This window comes from Oreochromis aureus, linkage group 15 (genome assembly GCF_013358895.1).
Source record: "Oreochromis aureus strain Israel breed Guangdong linkage group 15, ZZ_aureus, whole genome shotgun sequence".
In the NCBI taxonomy this organism is placed as follows: Eukaryota; Metazoa; Chordata; class Actinopteri; order Cichliformes; family Cichlidae; genus Oreochromis; species Oreochromis aureus.
In genome coordinates this window covers 8,761,102-8,786,832 of record NC_052956.1, presented here as the reverse complement: position 1 = coordinate 8,786,832, position 25,731 = coordinate 8,761,102, and the positions used below count along the sequence as shown (strand labels likewise).

The following is a 25,731-nucleotide window of genomic DNA, read 5'->3' as shown; positions in this document are numbered from 1 at the left end:
GGGCGAGAGGCACTGATGTCCCATTTAACGTCACCTTTTTTATTTATTTATTTTGAACATGCATGTCTTTGGACCATGGGAGGAAGGTGGAGTATTTGGGAGAACACAACAACTCCAGAGTAAAAAGCTCCCACCGGCTGGTGGATTCAAACCCAAGACCTTCCTGCACTGATGCGATGGTGCTAGACTCCAACACTGGAATCTAAACCATTTTTTAAAAATATCTGGCTCCAACTGCATTGATTTGTTTCCAGTATTTTACTTTAAAAACATAAAAAATCATGGTAACTACAAACAAAGGTCTTAGATCACCTTGATGACCAGGGACGTTTTAGAAAATGCATGTAATGGCCCCATTGGCAGACTTTCGTGTAGAAAGAGTTGTGGCTTTCATCTGCAATAATCCCAAATAAAGCTGGAGCTCATGCATGAAAATCCAGGCTCAGCATAATCATTCACGACTCCACCACCACAACCACTTCAGAAGGAGAGAGACACAGGGACCAGGAAATGGCGTGAATCAACTCTAGCATGCAACGCTGACCGTTGTCTTTACATGCACTGTTAGGTGGCAGTTTCACTCGCTTGAAAGAAACAGAAATACATTTTCTGACAGTGATAGATGAGAAAGTGGATGCTATTCTCAAAGCAACCTGTTAGCACAAGCAGAGGAATTAGCAGCCTGTCCCTTTTGGAAAGTAATTTTTACACCTTGTGAATTAACTAAATCAGTCCAACATGTTAGATGAAGTAATGAGGTGAGAAGGCCTAATTTTCTCCATTTTCTCCCAACTGTTTTTTTAAGTATTTATTTTTTAATTAAGGCTTGATATGAGGAGGGTTGTATCAGAACAAAGAATTCTGATGTTGTCTTGAGTCAAGAACCAACCCCCTCCAAAACACTTACCACTGGTGCTTAAAGAAGAGCATTAGTGATGTAAACAGCATCCTACCTCCATCTGGTTCACTGTTTGGGAGACAGGCTTTATAGGAAAATATAAGATGTTACTGGTAAAAATTTTCCTTTAAAGGCAGCAAATTAGACGGTGAGAAAGTAATGCATTTAGTGCATCCATCTCTTGACGGACTACTTCTTTCCATTACATCTTTCGAGAACAGTGTTAAATGGGGCAAAGGCCAAGTATTAAGATAATCTAAGCTATAGCAGACACTGTGGTCTTTTTATTATTTCAGTGGGCGTTACAGGAGGTAATCCGTTCTACTAATACCACTGCTGAAAACAAAAGCCAAGGCACGTGAGAAAGCTTAAGTCTCTCATATTGTATTTGTTATATATCAGAACCATGAGACAATCTTAAAGTTCTTTTTCATTGTGCATTCATTTCCCTTGGACTAAACATGACTAAACAAATTTCATGCACTTATACAGTAATGTGTAAAAGTCTGACCAACCCGCATCTGTTACTTGGCTAGATGGATAGACGGAAGTACAGTATAGCAGGAAAGAGTAGAGTTTGTAGAATTCTAATGAGCATGAAAATCAGTATTTGGTGTGACCTTTATTCTTCAACACAGACTGAACTCTCTTACGCAAACATTTCTTATCATTTCTTTAAGTAGTTTTCAGGAATAGTTCTCCAGGCTTCTTGAAAGACATTCAAAGCTCTTCTTTGGATGTTGGCTGCTATTTGTTCCATTCTTTGTGAAAATGATCCCACACTGCTTCAATAATGTTGGACTCCGGGCTCTGGGGAGACCAATCCATGAAGGAGAGTAATCCATTGTGTGTTTTTCTATCCAGGCATGCTTTTACTGCATCTGCAGTGTGTTTTGGGATCATTGTCATGCTTGTCATGCTGGCAAATGAAGCTGTTGCCAATCAAACGCTTTCCAGAGGGTAATGCATAGTAGATCAAAATCTGGTGGTACATTCAGAATTCCAGCAGTTTTGACAAGACCTCCAGCATCACTGGCTGAAATGCAGCCCAAAACCTGCCTGTAGACACTCACTGTTGTACCTGTATCCTGACCTCCTCCATACATATTGATGACAACTGCTCAAGCCAATTGAACCGAAAATTAAAATTTTGGATTAATCTTTCCAGAAGACCTGTTGCCCCTGGCTTCCCGTTCGGTTTTTGTGTAATTTGGCATACCACGCCCTTTCCTTCATGTTTCCCTTCCTTAAGAATAGCTTCTTGACAGCCACACTTCCACTGAGACTATTTCTGATGACGCTTCAGTGGACAGTAGATGCAAAAGCCTAAGGGCCAGATTAATCTCTCAGGTCTTGTGTCAGATCTTTGCTAGATTTGTTTTCCTATTTCTTAAGGACATGACTTTCAGATACTGTTCATCAGCTGCTGATAATTTTTAGACCTAAGACTTCTTTTGTCCTACACTTGTCCAGTTTCCTAATTTTTTTAAGAACACACTGCACACCATGCCGAGACACGCCAAGTTTTAGCTCTTTGGGAATCACCTTGTGGTCAAGGTACAAGGAGTTGGACAAAAAAATAAGTGAAAAAAATCCAATGTCTAAAGAAAAACATCTGCACAGTACTGTACTATAGATGCTAACCTGAAGTCAGTGTCTTGTAAAGAAAAGGTTGCCTTTAATTATAGTCAATTATAACTGTGATTCCAGCATAAAAAAGGGGTCATAGCAAGATGCACATAATCATGTCAATGGGCGCTCACAGAGATCTACATGAGTTATAATTTAGTGTTCATCCGCGAAAACAAAGCATGTTTTTGTTTCAGACTGACAAGGGCAACTCACATGATTACTATTAGAGCAAAAGGCAAAGCTCCAGAGACTAAGCTCGGAAAGGAATGTAATTTGACAATCATTACACCGAATAAACCATTATATCCATGATATTCTACAAACAAAAATGAGCATACAGCGCTCAGTCTCTATAATATTAAGGCATCTCTTTGAAAACAAACAACAACAACAAAACTTTCAGGGTAGAAACAAATTTACTGACTGTGATTGTCACTGAAAATGTCCTAAAGAGGTCTGAATGTAGTGAAAATATATATATAAACATGTAATCTGTGCATGATAAAGTATGGCAGAAAGTAGATGATAATACTTAAGGTAATCAGTACTAATATGGTTTTAAAAACAACAGAAGCAAGCACTGCTTTTGCACTGATTCAAAAACTGCATGTAGTATGAAATCTGCTCCAAGGTTGAGTTTAGTGGCAAAAACACCACACTTACTAAAACTCAAACTCTTCCTTATCTCTTAAATCTCTCTCTTTGATTTCAGTGAGCATAAAAATTAGTGTGATGTGGTTTTATCTCTAAAAACAGAAAACATCTCATCATTATCTAATCACTGCGGTTGGCCGGCTGCACTCAAGAAAAGTTAGTATATAAAGGGTCTTTTGTATTCAGGATTTTTTTCTTCTTCTGTCGTTACCACTAGCAGAGCGAGAATCGGCGAGAGTTAATGTTCATCTTGGTGACTCCGATAAGTCTCAGCGGGGCAGAGAGGCCGAGGCCCGGGGTGACCGGGCATTCGCACAGCAGGTCCGACAGCTCATCCCGTTCCTCGAGGCCGAAGGTGGCGTCGTTGAGCATTCGGCGATGCAGATGGCACGTCTGTTCAATCTTCAGCTTGTTGATGTCGCTCCGAAGCCGCATGAGCTGCCTCGCCAGCTGCTGGTCCTGCAAGCGCATATCCGTCTGCAAAAGAGAAGACGAAGGTGTCGGGATGGAAGATGAATTTGTTCATTTTAAATGAAGCTGAATAGACACGTCAAAGTGGCATTTTCTAAAACTTGAAAGCTAAAACTAACCTATTCTAAGCTTAATTATTCTTTTCATTTATGGAGGACTCAATCACACCAACACACTGTATATAGTCCACCTGTGGAGCTTGACCAGAGGTGCTTCTGTGAGGTCCCTTTTTGTCAAAAGAAAACTCACAGTGGGATACCGTGGTGCTCTTCTTTGTTTGTGTCCAAACATCTACACAAAGATGACAATCATCTCTCTTGTTTGTAGCCACGTACTGTGAGTCTGCCTTTTATCAGTGCTTCTTTGTGTGCACAGTCCAAGCATATGAGCTATGGCTGAATGTGCAGAGTAATTGAGCAGAGTAAAAATAATTACAGTTGCAGAAATTGCTCGCAACAAATGCCAGATTCTGCTGCCTGGGGTCGCAATAAGTCTCACTCACCAATAAGAATGAATGGGATTCTTCTGCCTGGTGATTAAACATCGCGTGCGTTGTTAAACTCTAATTAGCTAAGAAGCGTGAACTTTTCTACTTGAGCTTTGAATGTAGAACAATGCCTCCTAAATTACACAACCAAAAGAAAAATATAAGGAAAAATAAATCAATTGCAGTCATAATCATGCAGTTGAATTAATCCAGGTATAGTATAAGACTCTATCCTAACTCTGTACTGTACTAATTACAGGACAACAGAAAGCTGTAGGTACAAGGGAACAAGAACTATTCCCACTCTATATGTAATCACGAGGATAAAGGGGAAGCATGCTGTATTTTCTGTTTTGTATAGGAATGAAAGTTCTGCACATCTTGGGACTGCAATGCTGATCAAACATGGTCACAAAAGGAGAATAATTACTACAATTCACACTACACTAATTTGTGGAACAAAATATTACTAGAACAAAAATGGATTTTAAATCAAGCAATAAGGGTGTGATTGAAGTGCAAGCTTTCATTCAATGACTTTAACAAAAAATAATTTTTCTAATCAAAATTAATATGACAATTAAATGCCAGTCATCTTCATGGTCAGGTGATTACTGTTTCAGTATTTAATGACAGCCGAAGCAGACACAATATCTGAAGTTGATTCAGTGTGTTCTATTTGTATTTTATAGCTTTTGATTGCAACATGACGTCCGAAGAGATGTCAGGCCAAGTCAGGGCTGCGTGATGGCAGAATTATTTCCATGGTAGAGGTCTATAATCAAGAGACACCTTCATAAATGGAAATATAGAGGGTTTGCGACAAGGTGCAACAAGAAGGTCAGATTAGACTTTGCTCATGGCGTAAAGCAGACTACAGCAGACTATAGATGGAGGCACTGCTATGGCATGGTTCATGGGTATGGTCCATACATGCCCGTATTGCTAATGTGACTGCTGATAGAAGAAGCGGGATGCATTGTGAAGTGTACAGGGCTACACTCTCTGCTCAGATTCAGCCAAATGCTTCAGAACTGATCAGACAGCACTTCACAGTGCAACCAGATAATGACCCAAGGCAAACTGCTGAAGCAACCAGTAGTTTCTCAAGAAAAAGAAATGAGATTGTTCAATGGCCAAGTCAACCACCTGATCTAAACTTAATAGAGCATGCTTTTCATGTTACTGAAGAGAAACCTGAATGCAGAAAGACCCACAAATAAACAGCGACTAAAGGTGGGTTCAGAATGGGGCTGACAGAGCACCTCATTGAGAGGAAACAAAGTGTGTGGTGATGTCCATGGGTTCTAGACTTCAGCCAATGATTAACTGCGAAGGATTTTCAACTAAATAGCCAAGTATTGTCCAAATATTTTGACCCTGTAAAATTAGAGCACTGTGTATAAATAGGTAAACAATTAATGCAATACTTTTCTTAAACCCCTTGACTTCAAACTGAAAGTCTGCAGTTCATTCACTCCATTTCCTGTCTGTATTAGTATAAGCAGCCTGAACTTATAAAAGGACCCATGTGTTCCTCTTTTGAACACATGGAGCCAATATTAAATCCCTCATTACTGCCATGTTCCTTGTTTCCTTAATTCCTTTTATGAAGTGTTAGTACAAAAACATGCTGCAAGCTGATTACACTGTAACCCAAAACATTTCTAAAAATCTATGAAAAATTAGAACAAAATAAAGATTAGATGGTGGTGAGAATTTGGACAGTGCCTCACCAGTTCTCTCCTGAGCCAGGTGAGAGCTTCATCAATGTTTTCAAATCCCTTGAGTCCACCTGATGGCAACTTGGGCTGACACACATCTGGGTCCACTGAAGTCCCCTTGTGCCTAACTACTTTCCCTTTAGGCTCAACTGTGATTGGTTCTTTCCCAGTTTCTGAGTCTCTGAAGCGATCTGCCTCAAGCTGGGCTTGCCACTCCAGGTAGGAGGGTCTCCTGGTCTCCAGTCTTAGTTTTTCTGTTAAGGCCTTCAAAGTCATCAGATGGTCATCTGTAGGCAAATCTACACCTTCCCCACAGTCTGCCTCATCCTGGACATTTGTCCTGTTAACCACGATCTGTGGAGCCGAGTGCGAATTCATCATTAACCTGTTAAATACAAAAAACCATAAAAAAGCTATCTGGCCTCTTTCGTCGCTATAAATCACATCAGGCTTCCATTCTGTCTGTCCAGCATTCACTTTTCTGCCCTTTATACTCTTCAGGAGACCCAGTCTTCAATCATTAGTGGAATCAGATGTTTTAAATGCAGAATATCTCTAGATCTGTAGAAGAAAAAAGACGCAGGTTATGAAACATTTGCCGACAATAACAAAGGACAAACGTAATGTGCCAACATAGAGGAAAAAAACTGCACTTCAGTTTGGGCCCCCAATGAGATTACACTCTAGAAAGACCTTCATTGTATTTCTATAAACTGATTTAGATGAAGCATGTGGCCTCTCTAATATCAGAAATTAGGGGACGGCACACAGAGGGGGATAAAACACCTCCTGGATTTTCATTTAACAGAAACAAACTGTTTCCATAGCAACAACAGAGGTGCTATAAATGAATCAGCAATTTCCGACCTCCTGTCCACGAGGCTTATTGCCTCAATAAACCCAAAGCCACACTGAATGTCAATGTGATTAAAAAAAAAAAAAAACCTTCTCATGACCTGTTGAGTTGGGATGCAAGACCAGTTACAACTGGTAAAAGGGGCAACAACAGCAAAAGCACTCTTACTGCTCAGTGTCTTCCTACTGAGTCCATAAGATCTCAATAAGTGGTTAGTGTGCTGTTATTCTATAATAGCAGCAGTGAAGTCCCTGGATCTAATGATACAGCCGGCTTGGCTGCTTTGCAATGGAAAATAGACTTTTAACTGTGATGAGTAGCTGACTTTTTAGTAGCCTGGGAATGGATGCTGTCTTTGTTATCTACAGGAATCAGTGCATTGCTGCAGACCGCACTGTGTACAGAGAGCATTAAAGCTGGAGGCACGCATTTTTAACTTTGTAAGGACCGTGCGTGTACAATGAGGAACTGGTTAGATTGTGAATAGGAACTGCTGATCCAGAAGACTTAGAAAGGATGTGGAAAAGTGTGTCTGTATCACATAATGAGCTGTGATCACAATTATAAAGAAATAGAGTTTTTTTTGTTGTTTTTTTTAAAAACCCACAAACCCCTCTTTACTGGCTGGTTTGGTGAAGCCAGTCACTTTTTTGAAAAGGCCAGCAGGAACTCTGCCTCTCTAGGAAGCCAATTTTTACATCCTGAATATCAAATTCACCCAGGGCATATAAAAACACTGTCAAATGTTAGATGTTAGGGAGGGGGATAGCACTGGGGGAAGTCCAGCTGTCCCTATCCAAATGTCCTAAGTGAATCAGCACACATACCCATACATTCCTCTGGTTTTAAACTCCAGTTGCCACACTAATAAAATATATTTTGTGGTGTTGGGACTTCTATGAGATGCCAAAACCTGGTCTGGCTGAGCAGCTTAGGAAGTCTGGCTCTCCTATCTGGAACATGAGGTCATGTCTACATAAGAAACACAACCACAGAGTAACTAAATGAAGCTTTAGCGTATAGTCCTCCAATCTATAATATAACCTGACCCTGAGTAATTTGCAGGGATTTCAATTTCATCGTTGATACTGAGAGAAATTATCTCCAGGTTCGTGTTAGTAGTGTAAACACTGCTGCAGCTTATTGATTCCCCCCCCCCCCCGTGTTGTGGCAATAGAAGCCTAATAAAGCATCTGCAGTTCAAAGTAAACCAATCTTTCCATTAGTAAACAATTATGAAAATACAACACCCCTCCAAACCCTAAAGTAGACATCGAAGCTCTACAGTTCTGACTGTATTCAGAAAAGAAGCGATTAACTTGATCATAACGCACATTGGAAGTGACAAAAACATTCTTGAGAGTTACAACATTTGAAATATATGGATCCATATAATAGTAATAGTAATAATAAAGGTAAAACAGGACTTGTTATTGTAGAACTTGAAGTCGTATCTGAAATAGAGAGAACCATTATGATTTTAAGTGCCATTTAGTTCTGACAGTGAAAGCAGGCATGCAATAAAAACTGTTTTTTAAAATTAATTATTATTTTTTATTTATGAGAAAATAACATACTGATAGTTCTCACAGCATAAAGGAAACTATTGTGATTATTATTGCGCTCACTGGGGAACAAACACCATCTGTAAAGATAAAATTTTGCGAAGCACCTTTTTTTCCCTTCTAAATCCCCTGGAACATCTTGCACGATGTTTTATTTTGCATGTGATTCACTTCAGCCTGTTCCTGATTTTCTGGCAGCGTGCTGCAAGGTGATACCCTGAGGGGGGGATCACCTGAAAACTCGGCTACGTACGTAGACTACGACTCCGTTTACCTTTCAGGAACCTCCCAGCAGCAGTCCAACTTACCACGCTGAATCCCGGCAGCCACATCAGCGCAGACCATCACCGCCAGTCTCTCTCTCCCTGATAAGATCCCTTCTATTGCTCTGCGGTGCACTTATTTTTGAGCAGGGAGCTACCGGAGGAGGGGCGGGAAGGTTGCGTCAGGTTGTGGTTGCTTGGAGACGTCCAAGGAATCCGACTTCCCGCTGTATGAATATTACTGCAAGTGCGCCACAGTCTGATGACCACGAGACAGCGTCACTATTGTACAAACCTTTAATTCATTCAACAATTTTAAACATTAGACGAAATGTAACTGGTTACATATTTCATCTTAAATAAGCTTCACAGAATAAATACAAAGAGTTTCACAAGTAAATAATAGATCTCAACTTTAGACTGAGTGAGGGGGGTGACAGCTTTGTGTCACATTTAAAAAGTGCCGTCTGAATGTAGCTCGAGTGTAATAACAAATGAATATTAAAATAAGAGCATTTTGTGTCTTCATTTCAATTTAACCATTAGATTGCTTATTATAAGGCTAATTGCCTTTTTGAAAGTAAAGCGCTCCCATCACAAGACGTATAGTGCAGAAAGCAAAGAGAGAATCTGGCAACATTAGGCTGATGTTACATTTTGTGGTGCAGGGCACGGACTAAGCTGGTATTGATGGGTTTAATACAAAGCATTATTTACACAATCTTGTAGATTAGTGAACATAATCTAAAAAAAGAAAACAAACAAAACTAAACCAATAAACCAAAGATGGTAGTGAGAACTGCTGTGGATCTAGGTTTAGATGGAGGCTGTTGATTTGCTGTGGCAACCCCTAAATGGGCTGGGCAAAAGGAAAAAAAGACTCCTGTATCTCCACTGGTATTGTTTAAAAATAAATCTAGTTGATGACTGAAAAAACAGGCGGATTATATAAAACTAAATCAAATCTGTGTAGAAAGTGGTGATACAATGCCTTGGGCAGAAGGCATTCACCTGATATAGTAGAGTTTAAATCCAGCGTGAAGCCATCTGGTAGGAGGTGTTTTGAACAGAAGGGGGAACTGTAGGAAGGGTGCTATTATGCACCATGCATTGTAATTTTTTCCTCCCTACTGCAGCCCTTTCAGATTATCGGAAAATCTATGATCACAAACCAAGAAAATTGATCCTTTTTCTTAACTGCTTGTCCACCTTAGGGATGTTTCGAGGGGCTGATCCAACTGGATAGAGAGACAGTTAAGAAAACAGACTGATGGATAAAACAATCAATTTCTGCAAGTTTCTTCTTTTTTTGATGTTCTCATATTTTTAATGCTGGGTTGTTAGTGTTCTTATATTTCATAAATAACCTCTCAGATTTGATGGTTTGCCATCAAAGACCCAGACTACTTTCAATCTAAATTAATTTCATAATGTGAGTTCCTCAATGTCGTCTTCGAAGGAGGTGATGGCACGGATGGCAGGTCTGCTATCTGCAACATGCAGGGTGTTAAAGGAGGCTGCTGGAGGAGTGGGAGATCCTGAGTTGAAGTTGCGCAGTCCATCCCTTCTTGAACGCACTCCATTGGTTGTTGGGGGACTATTAAGAAGCTCCAGTTTATTGGAGGTATTCTCGCTATCACCAACAGCTGTGGCTTGGGGACCAAACAGCTGCTGCATGAGACTTGACTTCCTGTCCTTTCCCTGAGCTTTTTCTGTCTCCCTCTCCTTCTCAAACTCTGCCGCACTGATATTAAACACCCCTATTGCTTCTAACGCAGATTCCTTGTCCTCTTTGGGTGGAGGTGGAGGGAAGCCAGAGGAACCATGGAAAGTTGAATGTACAAACGAAGGTGCGTAACCTCCGAAAGCCAAGTCGTCGCTGGAGATTTGAGACCGGAGCGCTCTCCTCCCTATCCCTGCTATAACTGCTCCACCCTCTACGCCTAGTCTCCTCCTTCCACCTTCTCTGCTCCCAGCACGCAAACCATCCGGCTCCTCTGAATTAGTTAACCTGAAAATTGAAGAGTTATGGTTCCTTTGCTCAGGAGGACGTGGAGAAGAATGTTCACCGAGACCCTTATTGGACTCAGAAAGACTCGAGGCAAACAAGGAATCCTGGGCCCCCTGTTTCTGACTGTCTATTTCCCGCATCTTTGCCAGCAGCTGCTCTTTTTTGCGCTGCGCTTCTTCTGATGCTTGCTGACTGGCCAGCGCCTCCTGATTCCATCTCTCCACCTCTCCCTGGACATGACCGTGCTTCTTGTAGTTATCATCCCCCTTCTGGTTGAACAGGGAACTCGTCCTCTTTTGGCCCTCTTCATCCCTTTCTTTCTCCAAGCCTGTTGGGATAGCATTCCTCGGATTAAAGTACAAACAATGCTGCTTTGACATGCTTTTTATAAGTGAAGTATATGCTCTACAACTACTCTTAACTAATCTTTGGCTTACCGTTTCTTAAAAGCTTTGCCTTAACTTCAAGCACATTCTGTTCCTGATCAAGGTACTTTTTGGCCTCTTTCTCTTCCTTCGCCACCTCCTTCTCCTCATGTCTTTCTCTACTCTTTTGTTCCCAGTTTGGTCCCCTGTCTTCTGCCTCTGCTTGATTGACCCCTCTGTTAAGCTCCTGATAGCAGAAATTTGAAAAGTGATGAATGACAACAATTAGTGGTAAAAGATGTGGACAAAGTAAGTACAAGGAAAGAGTAGATACAACACCTTAAGTGATAAATATTCATCAGGTGGATGTTCCCTGTACTCGCTGGCATCTGTGATAGCAGGGGGAGGTGTGGGAAAATCGAGACTCAGCATCCTGCCTTCAGTCTGTATCGCCTTAGAGCTGCTCCTGCTGGGAACTATGTGTGGGAAAAGTATAAAATCACTTTTACTCAACATATTTCTGATCATCCCTTTACACAAAGCACTATCATTAGTTATAAGCAATCCTGATTGCTTTTAAGCCATCATGAATATTTATTACGATGGATTCAGGCACAGCCAATGAAGTTACAGCAAAAACATACATGTATCAAATATCAATGGGGGAAAAAAATCCAGGCTTTCCAAAGGATTCTAATTAACACAAAAAGTGAATTTTGTGACTCATGATATCATCTGACATCCACTTTTTTGATATAAAGTCAAATGAACTACACAATAAGCCTCAGCAAGTTAATTCTTACCTTTCTGCTTTGTGTCACTTTCAGTCTCTTTTTTTTGTGAGGGTTTCACCATGCGGTTGGCATAAATATTCTTCGCATCGAGTTCTCTCTCCTTTTCCTGAAATTTTTAAGAAGAAATAAAAAAAACAACAACAAAAATACTGTTTTACACAATGAGCAATCTGCTTTTAATGCACAGTCCTGCTTTTGATGGCAGCGGCTACTTTTTAAGGTTATTTTGTGTACATGTACCTTGAGTTTATTGTTCAGTCGTTCAAGTTCCTCCTGGAGAGCCCTGATCTCTTCCTGGGCACTAAGTGTCTTCTTCTTCTCTGCGACAAGCTGTCTCTGATAACTGCTATTTCTTAGCTCCATGCTACGCTCCACCTCCTTCAAACACAAACACTCATTGAAAGCTGCTGACTGACAAAAGGGAACCCATGGTTTAGGATAAAAACAATAAATGAGAATTACAATTTTGATTGTTCACTGACAAGAGATCGCACATAAATATGCATCAGTTTGTTATATTGTAAACCAGAAACCCAAATTCAACATGTTCCAGGTTAATCATTCATGCTACAAAGCAGTATGTGGGGCTCTAGAAATCAGGGTTAATAAGACTTAATTTCAGGTCAAAAAGTATTTAATCGGAATCCAGAAGATCCTCCGGTTAGATCATTTTTTCCACTGTCTATTTACCTTAAGCTTACGTTCAGCTTCTTGGGCCCGCAACTTCTCTTCCTCTAGCCTGCGGCTTAGCTCCTCTCTGGCTCCTAAATCCCGCTGCTCGACCAGCTTCTTCAGCCGTGAAATTGTAGCTTGACCCCTCTGAAACCGCTCCTCGGTGTCTCTCAGCTGTCGCTCAGCTTTCCGTTCCCTTTCTTGGGTGCGCCTGAGACGTTCACGCAGCACTTGGATCTCGTTGGAGTGCCGGGATAGGAGCTGGGAGATTTCACTTTCTGTGTCATCGTACCGCTGCAGGGCTTTCTCTTGACGCACCTGAAGCTGATGCATGGCAAAAGTTGCATTGAGAGTGGTGAAGAAGAAGGAGAATTGTAATTGATTTTTCTTTAAAAAAGTCTGTTTATCCTGTTTATTTTGTACTACAAACATGACTAAAAGCCATGAAATTATTTAAGAACACTTTTCTGTCAAAGCATTTAAATATAGAAACAGGCCTACCTGTCTAAGAATTCGATTTTCTTTCTGCAGTTCATCCGTGCGTTGCTGCAGCTCAGAAAGAGCATTGCGCAATTCATTGATTTTTAGGAGGCGGACCGAGAGCATCCGCTTGGTCACCAGGTCCAGGTCTTTAGGCGGTGTGGACTCCTTGCTGTGAGAACGCACCCCCCTTTGATACTGCTGGGTCAGGGGGTGACCACCTGGTCGCTGTGGGCGAGACAAGCCACGGCGCCCCAAACCACCTGCAAAGCAGAGAAAGACGTATCATGTAAAATCTAAAAACATGATGACAAAAGTTCCCATGAAAAGATTTTTTTTAGATCAATCAGACAGTCAAAATGTGCCTTACACCAGCGGTCCCCAACCCCCGGGCCTCGGACCGGTACCGGTCCGTGAGTCGTTTGGTACCGGGCCGCGAGAGTTGAGGCTCAGGTGTGAAATGTATGGTTTTCAGGGTTTTTATCGTTTTTCAGCGTTATTTTGTTATCGTTTTTATCGTTAACTCGGTTTTCCTGGGTCTTTTCACGTGTGTTATGAATAAATCTTCTTTTTTTCAGTACCGGCACTAGTTTTATTTTGTTGTATTCATCCGCGACACCTCATTGCCGGTCCGTGAAAATATTGTCGGGCATAAACCGGTCCGTGGCGCAAAAAAGGTTGGGGACCGCTGCCTTACACTGCCATCATCTAAACAGTCAATTTATTTGTTGAATGAATGAGATTTTCGCCTCATTCATCAGTTTAACTGTTTAACCACTTCCTTCCTTCTTCACATACCTGTCTTGTGGAGAGGGCTGCCAGAGATCCTCTTTGCCCGCACCCCTCTATGTGGGGTGGGTGAAGGAGTCCGGGACCGGGAGTACGGTGAGACAGAGCGCTCTGAAGGAGACTCGTTTTCATAATCCTCAGAATAAAATGACCCACCACTTTTGCTTCCCTCTCCTTCTGACATCCGATCCCGATCAGGATCTGAATGCCAAGTTCTGGTTATAGATCTGACATCACCTGAGCCAAGTTTTGCATCCTCGCTGTGCATCTTGTCCCAGAAGTTCTGTTTTTGTTTCTGGACGGATGAAGCCCGAGATTCTTTCTTTGTACTACGGCAGGACTGGCGACTTAAATCCCGGTTGTCTTCATATGGGTCAGCTACTTTTTCAGATTCCATGTCGTCACTTAAGACATGCTGGATTTAAAAAACAAGAACAGAGAAACAGAACAGATTATGGAGTGTAGTGAATTTTTTTCTTTAAAATTTAGGTTGTTACCTTTGAACTAAGCTCTACATTTATAATGAGTAATGTTCAACCAAAAAGAATATTCTTAAAGCTAAAAGAAGCTAAGCTAACTGGTTTCTTTTAGGTTTTTAGTTTTATGTGTCTTGGTCACCAAGCAACAAGATGTGTGAGGCAGAATTTTCCATGAGACTGAATCCCGTATGATATCAGTGGTCTACACCATCCTTCTGCAGTAGAAAACTAAACGGTACATTGCCTCCATCTGCCTTGGTGACTTATTAACGACTGAATGTAGCACAGTGCACAAAGCTTATCAATTAAATAAATAAAAAAAGATAAAAGAAAAGAAAAAGTAGAATTAAAGTGATGCAAATAAGGGTATCCTTTATTCACACCTTTATTAAGAAGATGTGATTTTACATATTCACATATATTGTATATATAATGTTCTTTTAGAGAATAAAATCTTGCTAAAATGTTGGAAACAAGATATATTTATGTGAAGAAAGTCAATATCGAGTAAACTTTAGGGAATTCTCACTCCCATTAAAGTATACTAGCTGACGGGACATTAAGAATCGCTAGAAAACAGAAGCGAGTAACTGTGAGGGTCACCTTATATATCAAATTCTAGCCGACTTTGTCCTCATGTCTTCATCGCATCTTTTGCCTCAGGAGGAACCTGGAGGAAATAGCAGCCCATCATTGGCATTTCCTCCAGATTCTTGGTCATTCTAATAAAATCTACTCTCAATATTAAGTGAAGACAAAGGATGCCCTGGCTTACAGCAGCGGCACTGCCCCGCACTTTGTGGATCCCACTGACAGGATTAAAGTAGAGAGTGTGCTGTTCCAGGTACTCTGTTGTTGACAGATTGCCTGTCAAGTAAAAACAACAAAATGTATCACCTGGACTTTATCACATAACTCACCGAGCCCCCTGTTGGTTTATGTATTTTGCACATTTCAATTATGTGCAAGCAAAAGGCAAAGGAGACTTTAAAAAGCTATTCGACGACATAATATCAGTGTCACTATACAGCTAACGGTGCCGCTAGGTGAATAACAGCTAACAACAGCCACTTAATATTAGCATAGCAACACAAAATCACCACCATCATCAACAGGTGGAGTGTGCTGTAGCGGTAGCGTTCGCAGTCTTTCAGCACTAAACTGTCTTTTTTGCGCTAACGTACAAAAAAGTATGTTAATGTTGTTCGGTTTCCGCCTGAATGTGTAACACTTACCCGTTTCTTGTTTTGATTGGATCGGCTACTGTAAGCTAAAGAGCTATTAGCAAGCTAGCTCGAACTTTAGCTAACTTAGCTGCAGTTAGATATAAAATAGAGACTATGGGTCGTACACCCGTTTTTGAAATAAACTGTCATGGCTGTCGCTTTATCAATAATAAGAGAAAAACAGCAAGTCGTGGGCTAAAAGTAGTCCTTCTCTTTAGTGCCATAGAATTTCTAATAGCATTTTTTCCAGTCCACGCCTAGACGTTTGCTTCAGAGTAGCTGCTGACGCCGTACCATGGCAACCGCAGCTCTCCTCGCAATACTACCCTACCACCAGAGTGGCGCTGTTGTACGTGTTAATATCAATGGATGGACGTGATCATTAAAAATGACCGAAAAAGAACTATTAAATCGTATTTTAAATATATAGGATTTATCGCAGTTGTGTGTGTGTGTGTGTGTGTGTGTTTATAATACATAAAATGTTTAGGATAATATAAATATGAATAGAAAAACTTTTTTATTTGCAGGTGCGTGCATGCCAGACGACAAAAGCACAAAACACTGTGTCTTTATATTCTCTATTAACACAATATTATTTGCATTTGGATTGGGCCCATAGCTGCATAAAAATGGTTTCAAAATGGAAATGCTCATAAATTAATTCCTTAAAATATACTTGATCCATAAAAGCAACGTCTACACCAGAAGAGTGCTGACCATTATAAAATAATAAATTTCTTTTATGGTGGATCCACTTGAATATGACTCGGGAGTATATTTACAAAAGATATACAAATCAGGCACAAAAATACTTCGGTATTAACTTCAGTAACTCAACGACATGGTTGTTTTAATTTGAAAGTGAGACCGGAAATGGATGTTGTTTATATATTCCTTTTAATGACGTGCGTTGAGCTGAGCTGTAAGCGGTGTGGGTGTAACAGTCAGCAGAAACGCACGCTGTGTAATTGTGATGGCTCAGTTTGAATATTGGAGCCTGGTGTCTTCGCTCATCTAAAGCACATTTGCAGAGTTTTCACAAATTTAGCGTTTTTTTTTTTTTTTTTTTTTTTTTTTTTTTTTTGAAGGGGGCCAATAAACGAGGCTCGCTGCCACCAAACTGTTTTGCTGATCGTCTGACATTAATTCGGGATTAAAATGGTCATCAAGGTTTACGTCGCCTCCTCAACTGGCTCTCTCGCGGTGAGTGTTTGCTAATGTGCCACAGAACTTGTTGACAGGTGCTTGGAAACGGTGCATTCAAAAACGCCGTGCGTAAATCTTCACTGCCGCTTTATCGGCTGAACGCAATTATGTAATGGGACTAGGAGTGCGCCTGTTCGCGCTCAGCCACTTCAGACAGGCGCTGAAATCAGTCAGCATCATTTAGACAGGTGAGAAGGCTGCTCGGTAGCTAAGGTGCGCATTTCTGGTTAGGTGGACTTTGAAGTCTTCGTCTGTGCTGCGGACAGATCCTGTTAAAAGCTTTATTTATTTATTTATTTATTTATTTATTTATTTATGTGTTTATTTATTTAATTCTCTAAAAGCACATATGCACTTGCATCTCAATTGGTATTACAATTAGTCTGGCTTGTGGCCTCGTATGAGGTTTAAGGAACACAGAGAAGCTGAAACAAACAAGTCTGTCTCTTCTGTGGGCATAAACAAGCCATGATGATCCCGTTAGGCTCCCTCTAAATGTATATAGAGACTGGCAAAATAACAGAAACACCCTACTTCTTATTCTTACGTTAACTATACCCTCAGAAATTCCTGTAAATATCTAGTTTTGTCTGATTGACCCAGCATAAACATAAAAGACATTTAAGTCCATGTGATTAAGGATTAAGTGGCATTCCAGCATATATTAGAGCGGATATTAAAACTATTATCAGATCAGGTTGGTGTATAAACACAAAGAACAGTCTGTTTTTATGGGATAAACAAATAGTAGACCTGCTGGCAGCTAGAACGTGATTCTTCCCAGTGAGATGTTGAACTTGAACTAAACACCCCTATGTGGGATGTTTAGTTCAAGTGGTTTGCATCCAGTCTAAGTTTAGTCGGAGTACTTTTTTTTTTTTCCTCACAGTTTTCTATTGTAAATTAAATATGATTTGTTTCTAACATTTGACAGGTTTCCACTGATTTTTATTAGTCTGTAATGTAGTGCACAATGAGATGAACTGGATGCAGCTGCAGTCCTGCTGCGCCTTTTGGCAAACTGCAGGCGCCTGCCGTAGAGAAAGTCCAGCTGATATTGAGCGTGGGCAGAAAAACCATCACACAACACTCCCGCAAGAATGCTAAAAGAGTTAGGTAATGGGACAAATGAGTAATATTTATGTTATCATGCTTCGTCTCTTGAAGATGGCAGGCCAATCTTTGAGCGTTTACAAAGGAGTTATTTTTAACCCTATGACACATACATTCAAAACAGACAGACTCCCTTTTTTTTTCTCCCCCAGAGACAAGAAAGAGTCATGCTCGGTGGAATAGGTCCACCATTTAACCAGTATTGAGCTCATGTGAATGTAATCCACTTTAAGTGCTCTTCAATTGAGTTACATGTGATTGAATAAAGATGAAAGGTGAGGCGTGTGTGTGTGCTGGGAAAAATATAGTAGATAATGGCAATAAAAGATGGAGACGGTGGAAGATGACATGAAGAGCTGCAGTTTTAATAAATCTGGAGAACGCAAAATACAAATGCTGCAAATTAGGAAAAACGGTGTGTGTGTCCACATTGGGTGGGGGGTGCAGCTCACGGTTTAATCTCAGCAAATTAGTGGGGCGGAATCTAATGAGCACAGAATGAATGAGATGTAAATCAGGTTATCCCCCCACTCTTTAGTAGATGTGTTATGTGTTAAGTCTCACCCAAATGACCTACTATGATCATAGTTTCTATTAATTAAAACTCTTTGCATTATGTGGCCTAATAACTGTTGAAATGTTGGCTTTGGGCACGCATGGGCAACCATTCTCTTAGGAAAAATCATTGTGTGCCACATGATTTTAAGCGTAGTATGAAGGTAAAAAAAATGCACATAACCTCCTGATCTTTATCTTAACCAAAAACAAAAAACTAAAACATGCATGTTTTTTAGAATTTAAAAAATTTCCAATCCCCAACATAGGTGTAATTAATTATCAGTAGCAGTGCTTTTCCATCACGTCATTTATATTCCCTGTTTGTGACTGAAGGATTAATTCTCTCTTAAACTAATCCCCATGTTTCATTAAGTCCTCTCAAACACAGCGTGTTTACTCTTGTATGCTTGATTGTTTGTCTTAAATCCTACATGTATGCACGCACGCACACACACAAAATCTGAACTCACCCAGTAATGCACTCTTTCACTCGCACTCACAGGGGGCACCTCTTTCATTATTTAGGCCCACGCTGCCTGTCTTTCATCTCAAAGGACGACCAACCGTCTCATATATGCAGTGCTGTTTACTAGCACTGTGACAAAGTGAGTAAAGGAGGAAAAGTGAAGTGAAGGTTAAACCTGTGACCTGGACAAAAAAAAACTAAACATTTGTCTCTTTAAAGGTTGTCAGTAACCATCATTTACTGTCTTATAAGTATCTTATCGGTCCAGATAAAGCTGTTTTATGACCGCACACAGAGGAGCTTTTAGAGCGAGACAATAGATGACTTGAATCTTTGTTTGGGTGTGTGTTTTTGACCAAGTGAGCGGAACAATCCCTTGCTGTCCTTTAAGTTGGAACAAAAGGATCATTGTGGCTCCTTAATGCTGAGTAAATGTAAAAACACAGCAAAAATATTTTGCATTAAGACAGATTTTTTGGGGGGAAAAATAAGGAAATGGATAATTGATGGTACATTTGGTCACAAGAAAGCCCATTCGTCTTTTTTGGGGGGGGGGTCTTCTGCCCAAATTGTTTTAATGAATCTGTTTTTTATGATGATAATGAGTGCTCAAGCATGCAGTCCATTGTTGTGCTTGCACAAACAACAATGGCCTGCATGAATATATAAACAAATTGGAAGTGGCAAATAGAATTTAGTATTACATTACGATTGATGTTGCTACCCAAACGACTTCAAACTCTGAATGACTGCATATTCTGAAACAAGAAAAGGCCGTCCATAAAGGCTTGGAGGACAAAGAGACAAACACTCGCCAACAGTTGCAGGTCTGAGACATTTGGACTGTGTATCTAAAGTGTGTTTATGACCAAGTGTGGGAGTGTTCTGTCTTCTAAAAATATCCTTGGACTTTGCTTTCCCACAATTCACAAACACATGCTGTCCCAGAGTACTTAGGTCACTACTATAGGGAGTAGTTGCATCCTTCCTAGACCACAGCTGAAAAAGTTGGCTCCATAGGGCACTTTGAAGAATGGGGTAAACTCCTGCATACAGCTGTAGTTGTAGCTTGCCTATATAATAACAATAATAATAATAATAATGGATTGGATTTATATAGCGCTTTTCAAGGCACCCAAAGCGCTTTACAATGCCATTATTCATTCACGCTCACATTCATACACTGGTGGAGGTAAGCTACGATTGTAGCCACAGCTGCCCTGGGGCAGGCTGACAGAGGCGAGGCTGCCATATCGCGCCATCGGCCCCTCTGGCCAACACCAGTAGGCGGTAGGGTAAAGTGTCTTGCCCAAGGACACAACGACCAGGACAGAAAGGCCAGGACAGAAAGGCCGGGGATCGAACCGGCGACCTTCCGGTTACAGGTGCGCTTCCCAACCCCCTGAGCCACAGTCGAGATACTTACATTACTTATAATGTAAGTATCTCTTTAAATGTGCTTCCACAGTTAAGCAGGCGAACATACTTTCTGTACTATCTGTTGCAGTAATGATTGAGTCGTGTCTAAATGATGTGAAATATTCAGATTTGTTACTTTAATAATGGAATAATAATGATTGTAACTGATAGGTTAATTGATGAATAATTATCATTAAATCCAGCCTATAATCTCTCTTGTAATTTGGCAATTGTATTGATGTAAGACAAGACATACAGTAGAAAAGGATGTCGAGTATTGGATTTCAAAAGCGACGCCCTTTACTAATCTAATCAATAATCCTGCTTATTACCAACAGAGTCAATCTGCAGTTAATGCGTACACTGTACTCCCTCTGTTTGTGTGTGTGTGTGTGTGCGTGTATGTGTGTGTGTGTGTGTGTGTGAGAGAGGCAGAGAGCGCTCCACTCACTCTTACTGGTGTCAGTTTACCATTTGTCATTTCAGGACTGCATTAAATACCTGACTGCTTAGCCGGGGCCAGTGCCCAGAGGCAATGGATATGAAACACACACATAGAAAGTACCATTTCTAACTTAACTTAACTTAACTACACACATATGAAGCATTTTAACCATGACAGACGGAAAGTAGTGTAGGTGTTTAGCTTGAGTTTTATAAAATCCTCTATTCTTGTCACTTCTCTTTTTTGGATTCTTTTAAGAATTTTAAGAATTCTTTCTCTGCCCTTTTCTTTCTTTTTATCAATTGCCATCTAGGTAAAGAAACATCAGCAGGCAGTAGTTGGTTTCCTGGAGGCCAACCGAATCGACTTCCAGGAAGTAGACATTACAATGCTGGAGGAGCAGCGGCTCTGGATGTACCGCAACATCCCCAGGGATAAGCAACCAGAGAAGGGCAACCCGCTGCCTCCGCAGATTTTCAACGATGATCGCTACTGTGGTGTACGTGGTGGTGATGGGGTTATGTTTATCACATTTTTTATAACCACAGACATATATTTTGACCACATCTTCCATTCCAGTGTTTAACAAGAATTTCAGTTGTATTTTTTTTCCTGTTGTATCTGATAAGTCATCATCAGACCATAGCCAATGTTTATCTTGGTTAGATATCTACTGATTACACTGGAATCACCAAAAAAACTGCCCTCTGCCCCCAGAGGCATACTTGCATAATGCAGTATGGATTAATCTATGAAAATAATGATCTCCAGTTTAAGCCTTGAAATTATGCCTTGACCTTGTACTTTGAAGGTGGTGGTGGTGGGTGGGTTGTTTCAGGTTAAAAGCAAATGAAAGGAAATCTGCACTACAAAGCTTAGAGGACTGTTGCCCTCCGTCTACACTATTGGGCTGCTGTAAAACAGGGATGTCAACTCTTATTACATTGTGGACCAGATCAGTAAAACTGTCCTTTCTGTTTGTGTAAAGACATTTACCTGAACATTTAACCATGTCTTAATTAGGGAGGGGAATTGATTCCGATTGCGTTATTGATATCAGTGTTAGCAGCATAATGCAGTTGTTGCTGTCTTGGACACAATTTCCACTTTACCGTCACATCTTTTTATGGAATAAAAATTAAGTTAACTTCCATATTCAAACTGTAGACTGCGCCACTATTTTCCTCCTCTGGCACGTGAACTGCAATCATCTAATTGTAGCGTTAGTGCAAGTGGAACCGATAAGCAGGATCAATAGCCAAGCAGACTAGCAATTCCAAGGAATTGAACTACTGGGAAACAGTATGGTAAAAGAACTGGTTCTCGATTTCTATTCCTAGTCTTAATATAAGAAAAAGAAGTGTAATTTCAACAGTAGTCTCAGTTGTTCAACATGATAGGTTCAGGTAGCTCATTATGCCCTTTAATTATAAAATAAAAAGTTTTCAGTAATTCATTTTTAACAGTGAACCCACACTAGAAAACAGACATTTCTGTAGCAGGTTGTGAGAAATCTCTCATTTAACTGTTAATCTGTCACTTAATTACTTTTGTGTAGTATGAATGGCCATTTGGGGTTAGGTTTTTATCACTAGGAAAAGCTGTAAAACGTGTGAAAATACAGTCAAAAGTTCAAAATAGCTGAAATATCAAAAGGGAAATTTGGCTAGTTGAGTGCTTTGGCTTATATCTCAGAATCACCCAAAACACATGCCTTTTTCTTTCTCCTGTACTCAGTTTCAGACGAAACCTTTTATAATAAATGAAGCAAGCAACTGCCAACAAAAGCAAATGATTTCACAGTTCAGTGTGTACTACTCCCTAGCTCTAAGTGAGAAATGGCTCTAATCAGAAAAGAATGAGAACTAGCTAAATTTACCGTTTGCCAGAGACAACCATTGCTTTGTGGGCTAGTATTCTGAAACCTCAAGAATAAAACAATATTCTTGTTTCATATAAGTCATGGACATCTTGACTCTACTTGGATCAGCAAACACAAAATGAATGTTCATAACATGATTTATGGTTCACAATGCTTTTTTTTTAAAATTACTTTTTATGTTGTACTTTTTCCAAGTTTATAGAACATACAAACAAAATTAAAAGAAAAAGGGAGGGGGTCACCATACCTTTATATCACCAAATCGTTAGTAGCAGCCAATATATCGGCCCACAAATATATATCCAAATATATAGATGTATGTCTGCTGAGGTATACATTTTACAGAATGCTTGATGCATGGATTTCGCCAAATGAATTTTAAGGGTATGCCATTAGTTTACAGTGATATGTGTCAATATATCAATCTAAGCAACCTATATGATGGTGATTTTGATCAGTTGCCAGTTTACATCCTCCATTGAGATTGCAGGCTGCTCTGTAATCCTGTCGTAATCCGGCTTCACGGATGGGGCAGATTATCTGCTCTGCTTGACATCACTCTCACTGGCCAAGGCTCTCAACACTGATCTACAATGTCAAACAAATATTTTAAAAGGAGACTCAGAAGGCCTGGTTTTCAGGGAAGCGTATAACCACCTTTCAATCTTCCAATTACTCAAAACCTAACATTCTCCTCTCCCCCGACAGGACTATGAAGACTTCTTCCTGTCTAAAGAGAACAACACTGTATTTGCATTCCTTGGGCTCAGTTCGCAACCCTCTGTTAAAGTAAGTGAATGTGCATACACATGAAGCACATTGTTCTAACAGTAATTCAAACCGCTGACATGGTTTCCAGTCACATTTAACCTCCAGTGTTACTGCTTCATCAGCATCTTTACTCTCTGCAAACTTTGGTTTGTCGCTTATGTACTACATACTTTGAATTTCATGCACATCAGCTTTTTTGAGGAGTTGAAAATGGAGAATACGGAAAAATCATGAAATCCCATAGTTGTGGATTCAGTGAGCATTTCTCCTCTCCTCAATATATTAGCATTAATCTTTTGTCTTTCACTTAGATATCCTCTTAGAATTTATTATGTAATGATAGTTCCTATGCTTCTCCAGAAAGAGTTAGCTTTTGTGCTAAGAGTTGCAAGAAAAGTCAGTCCTTACATAGAAGACCAGCTATACTGGTTCTTTTGAAAGAATGCAGAATTAGAGGACCTATTTTGAAACCTCACTAAAAAGCATATATTTGATTTCTCCAAGTCACACCCATCTCTGTTCCTCGCCTAGACTTTGATTGGATAACTGAGTTAGAAGTGATTTGATTAGACCAGCAGTTTTTTTTTGTTTTTTTTTTGAGTACACAAAAACTGGTGCAGCAAATACAAGAAATACTTTTTCACAATAAGCAAACTGACTAATGTGCTCTCTCCCCCAACAGGATTCAGAGTCATAGATCAGACTGCTGGTACTTGTCCAGAATTAGTATCTCTTCCTGGATCTTGCTGCCTCCTTTTCCACACTTCTCCTTACAGCATTTTGCCAAAAGCCGTCACATGTGGACTCACCTCGTGTGACCTCTTCTGACTTGAAAAACTCCTTAAACACTATTCCACCATCACCAAGTTTCCAAGTGTCTGACTCTGAAGAAGTCAGAGACTTACTCGCTGACACAGGAGATTGGCTTATTGATGAATCTGTTTGTCTTTCCTTTTTGTTTAACACACTGTGGCAGCAAACACTGTTTCAGAATAAAGTAGCAAATATTCTGAGCTATTAGATGATGTAGCAGCTTCTGCCCTTTGGATAACCTAAATGCAGTGAGTAGGGAAGGGAAAGATCATATGCAGCAGTGTAGAACAGATCATCTGAATATACCGCTGCAGTGTGTCTTTGTGTTTCTGTCTCAATCAGCAGCTGTTAATGACAACCTGAAACAACCTAAGCCTGTGTGTACCTGTGAGAGTGATAGTAGCCATCTAAACAAAAGGCACTGCAGCTGACAACGTAGCAGATGAGACCTAAGAATCATAAAACATATTAAGAATTAATAATAATTCTAAATATCTTTATGCTGAATCACCTTGATCTTGCTCTTATATTAATCCACTGCCAAAGTTTCTGCAAATAATTTGCCTGGTATTATTTTACTTGGCATTATTTTTTAAAAATAAATCAAAATGACAAGTTTCTCAGTGCTTTGTGACCTCCCTACACTGTGTGACGCTCAGCTCCAGCACTCTTCAGTTGTTGTACAAGTGTACGTGTTCTTTTTTAAGCTGTTGATTAATAAAGATTTGGTGCTAGTGAGTATTTACAGCAGGATGATGCAGCGTTGTCTTAATCTGCAGTTCTGTGGCTCACCAGTACATTTTTTAATAGTTTGACTAACACTAAAGTCCATATTAGACAGAAATAAGCTGTGTCACAATCTGGATTAATTCTGTTCTTTAATCAAATTTTACTGTTGCTAAAACACAATTACCAATAACTGAACTGTGACAGTGTGTATCATCCTATTACTACACAAGATTGATCGTTGATCATGTAGTTATTGGTGACAGTTTGAGAATTTGTAACGACAACCTGTGCCTCCCCTTCTTTCTATATTTATAAATGTGAAATGTGAGCAAACTACCCTCTATGTGTTTAAATTTGATATATGTAGCATATCAGGTCCAGCTCTTTGCCCTTTCCTATTCATTAATCTATATTCTGTGTTACCTCTTCCCAACACCAACGCTGATCATATTATTTACGTGACTCTCCCCAGTCAGATGGATTTGGATGATAACTGATTTTAGGTTTACAGATGAAGGAAAAACCAGACACGCCATTTTTTTCCCCTAAATGTTGTGCCATTGTGTGTAAAAGGATGTCTGAGTTGCACGATCATATACTTTCATCACTGATGACAATCACAACATTCCTGTTTTGGTGATTTATGTGAAAGAAAATGGTGAAACTTGTAAATTTTTGCGAAGAATATGTTAAATAACAAAGTCACTACATGTACTGTGTTTCAACTTTCCCTGCGACTGCTTGTAAGAAGCTTTTTAGATTTGTACTCATGTGACACATTACTGTAAAGCATATTTTGCACAACAATGCTGATTATAATATTGTCAGTTAATTTGCCTCTGTTTGCATGTTATTATTCTATTACAATTTAAAACAATTAAAATAAGAGAATTACCATAGAGTCAGTATTGATTTAAAAGCAAATCAAACTAAGAATAGCAAACTGACAACTGAAGAGAA

At 39.9% G+C, this 25,731-nt stretch overlaps 3 protein-coding genes across 7 annotated transcripts; 1 reads left to right on the top strand and 2 right to left on the bottom strand.

Annotated features, from left to right (window-relative positions):
- Positions 1–1,481: 1,481 nt before the first annotated feature.
- On the bottom strand, positions 1,482–8,780 carry fam167ab (family with sequence similarity 167 member Ab). 3 transcript variants are annotated; one of them, XM_039599399.1, is made up of 3 exons: positions 8,596–8,780; positions 5,879–6,427; positions 1,482–3,661 (listed from the first exon to the last, which is right to left on the bottom strand). In XM_039599399.1, exons 2-3 carry the CDS (start codon positions 6,245–6,247, stop codon positions 3,398–3,400), a joined length of 633 nt encoding a protein of 210 aa, XP_039455333.1. In that variant the 5' UTR covers positions 6,248–6,427; positions 8,596–8,780; the 3' UTR covers positions 1,482–3,397. The 3 variants fall into 3 exon arrangements, with proteins under 3 accessions (XP_039455333.1, XP_031587865.2, XP_039455334.1); XM_031732005.2 differs by having other exon boundaries at positions 5,879–6,251; XM_039599400.1 differs by lacking the exon at positions 8,596–8,780 and adding an exon at positions 6,520–7,922.
- Positions 8,781–8,833: 53 nt separating this feature from the next.
- Positions 8,834–15,676, bottom strand: lca5 (lebercilin LCA5). 3 transcript variants are annotated; one of them, XM_031731950.2, is made up of 11 exons: positions 15,376–15,676; positions 14,916–15,007; positions 14,744–14,810; positions 13,671–14,076; positions 12,894–13,135; positions 12,411–12,716; positions 11,961–12,098; positions 11,730–11,826; positions 11,266–11,402; positions 10,999–11,173; positions 8,834–10,889 (listed from the first exon to the last, which is right to left on the bottom strand). In XM_031731950.2, exons 4-11 carry the CDS (start codon positions 14,056–14,058, stop codon positions 9,976–9,978), a joined length of 2,397 nt encoding a protein of 798 aa, XP_031587810.1. In that variant the 5' UTR covers positions 14,059–14,076; positions 14,744–14,810; positions 14,916–15,007; positions 15,376–15,676; the 3' UTR covers positions 8,834–9,975. The 3 variants fall into 3 exon arrangements, with proteins under 3 accessions (XP_031587810.1, XP_031587812.1, XP_031587811.1); XM_031731952.2 differs by lacking the exon at positions 14,916–15,007; XM_031731951.2 differs by lacking the exons at positions 14,744–14,810; positions 14,916–15,007.
- Positions 15,677–16,273: 597 nt separating this feature from the next.
- Positions 16,274–25,660, top strand: sh3bgrl2 (SH3 domain binding glutamate-rich protein like 2). The gene is made up of 4 exons (XM_031731997.2): positions 16,274–16,572; positions 20,890–21,075; positions 23,167–23,247; positions 23,912–25,660. Exons 1-4 carry the CDS (start codon positions 16,528–16,530, stop codon positions 23,924–23,926), a joined length of 327 nt encoding a protein of 108 aa, XP_031587857.1. The 5' UTR covers positions 16,274–16,527; the 3' UTR covers positions 23,927–25,660.
- The last annotated feature ends 71 nt before the right edge of the window (positions 25,661–25,731 follow it).

Excerpts from the sequence above, each read along its gene's own strand:
- fam167ab (XM_039599399.1), bottom strand. The coding sequence starts at position 6,247 with ATGATGAATTCGCACTCGGCTCCACAGATCGTGGTTAACAGGACAAAT. Across the intron at positions 3,662-5,878 it reads CCTGGCTCAGGAGAGAACTG|ACGGATATGCGCTTGCAGGA; the intron begins GTGAGGCACTGT and ends TCTCTTTTGCAG.
- lca5 (XM_031731950.2), bottom strand. The coding sequence starts at position 14,058 with ATGGAATCTGAAAAAGTAGCTGACCCATATGAAGACAACCGGGATTTA. Across the intron at positions 13,136-13,670 it reads CAGCCCTCTCCACAAGACAG|GTGGTTTGGGGCGCCGTGGC; the intron begins GTATGTGAAGAA and ends TCTGCTTTGCAG. Across the intron at positions 10,890-10,998 it reads GGCAAAGCTTTTAAGAAACG|GCTTGGAGAAAGAAAGGGAT; the intron begins GTAAGCCAAAGA and ends CTATCCCAACAG.
- sh3bgrl2 (XM_031731997.2), top strand. The coding sequence starts at position 16,528 with ATGGTCATCAAGGTTTACGTCGCCTCCTCAACTGGCTCTCTCGCG. Across the intron at positions 16,573-20,889 it reads CCTCAACTGGCTCTCTCGCG|GTAAAGAAACATCAGCAGGC; the intron begins GTGAGTGTTTGC and ends ATTGCCATCTAG. Across the intron at positions 21,076-23,166 it reads ACGATGATCGCTACTGTGGT|GACTATGAAGACTTCTTCCT; the intron begins GTACGTGGTGGT and ends CTCCCCCGACAG.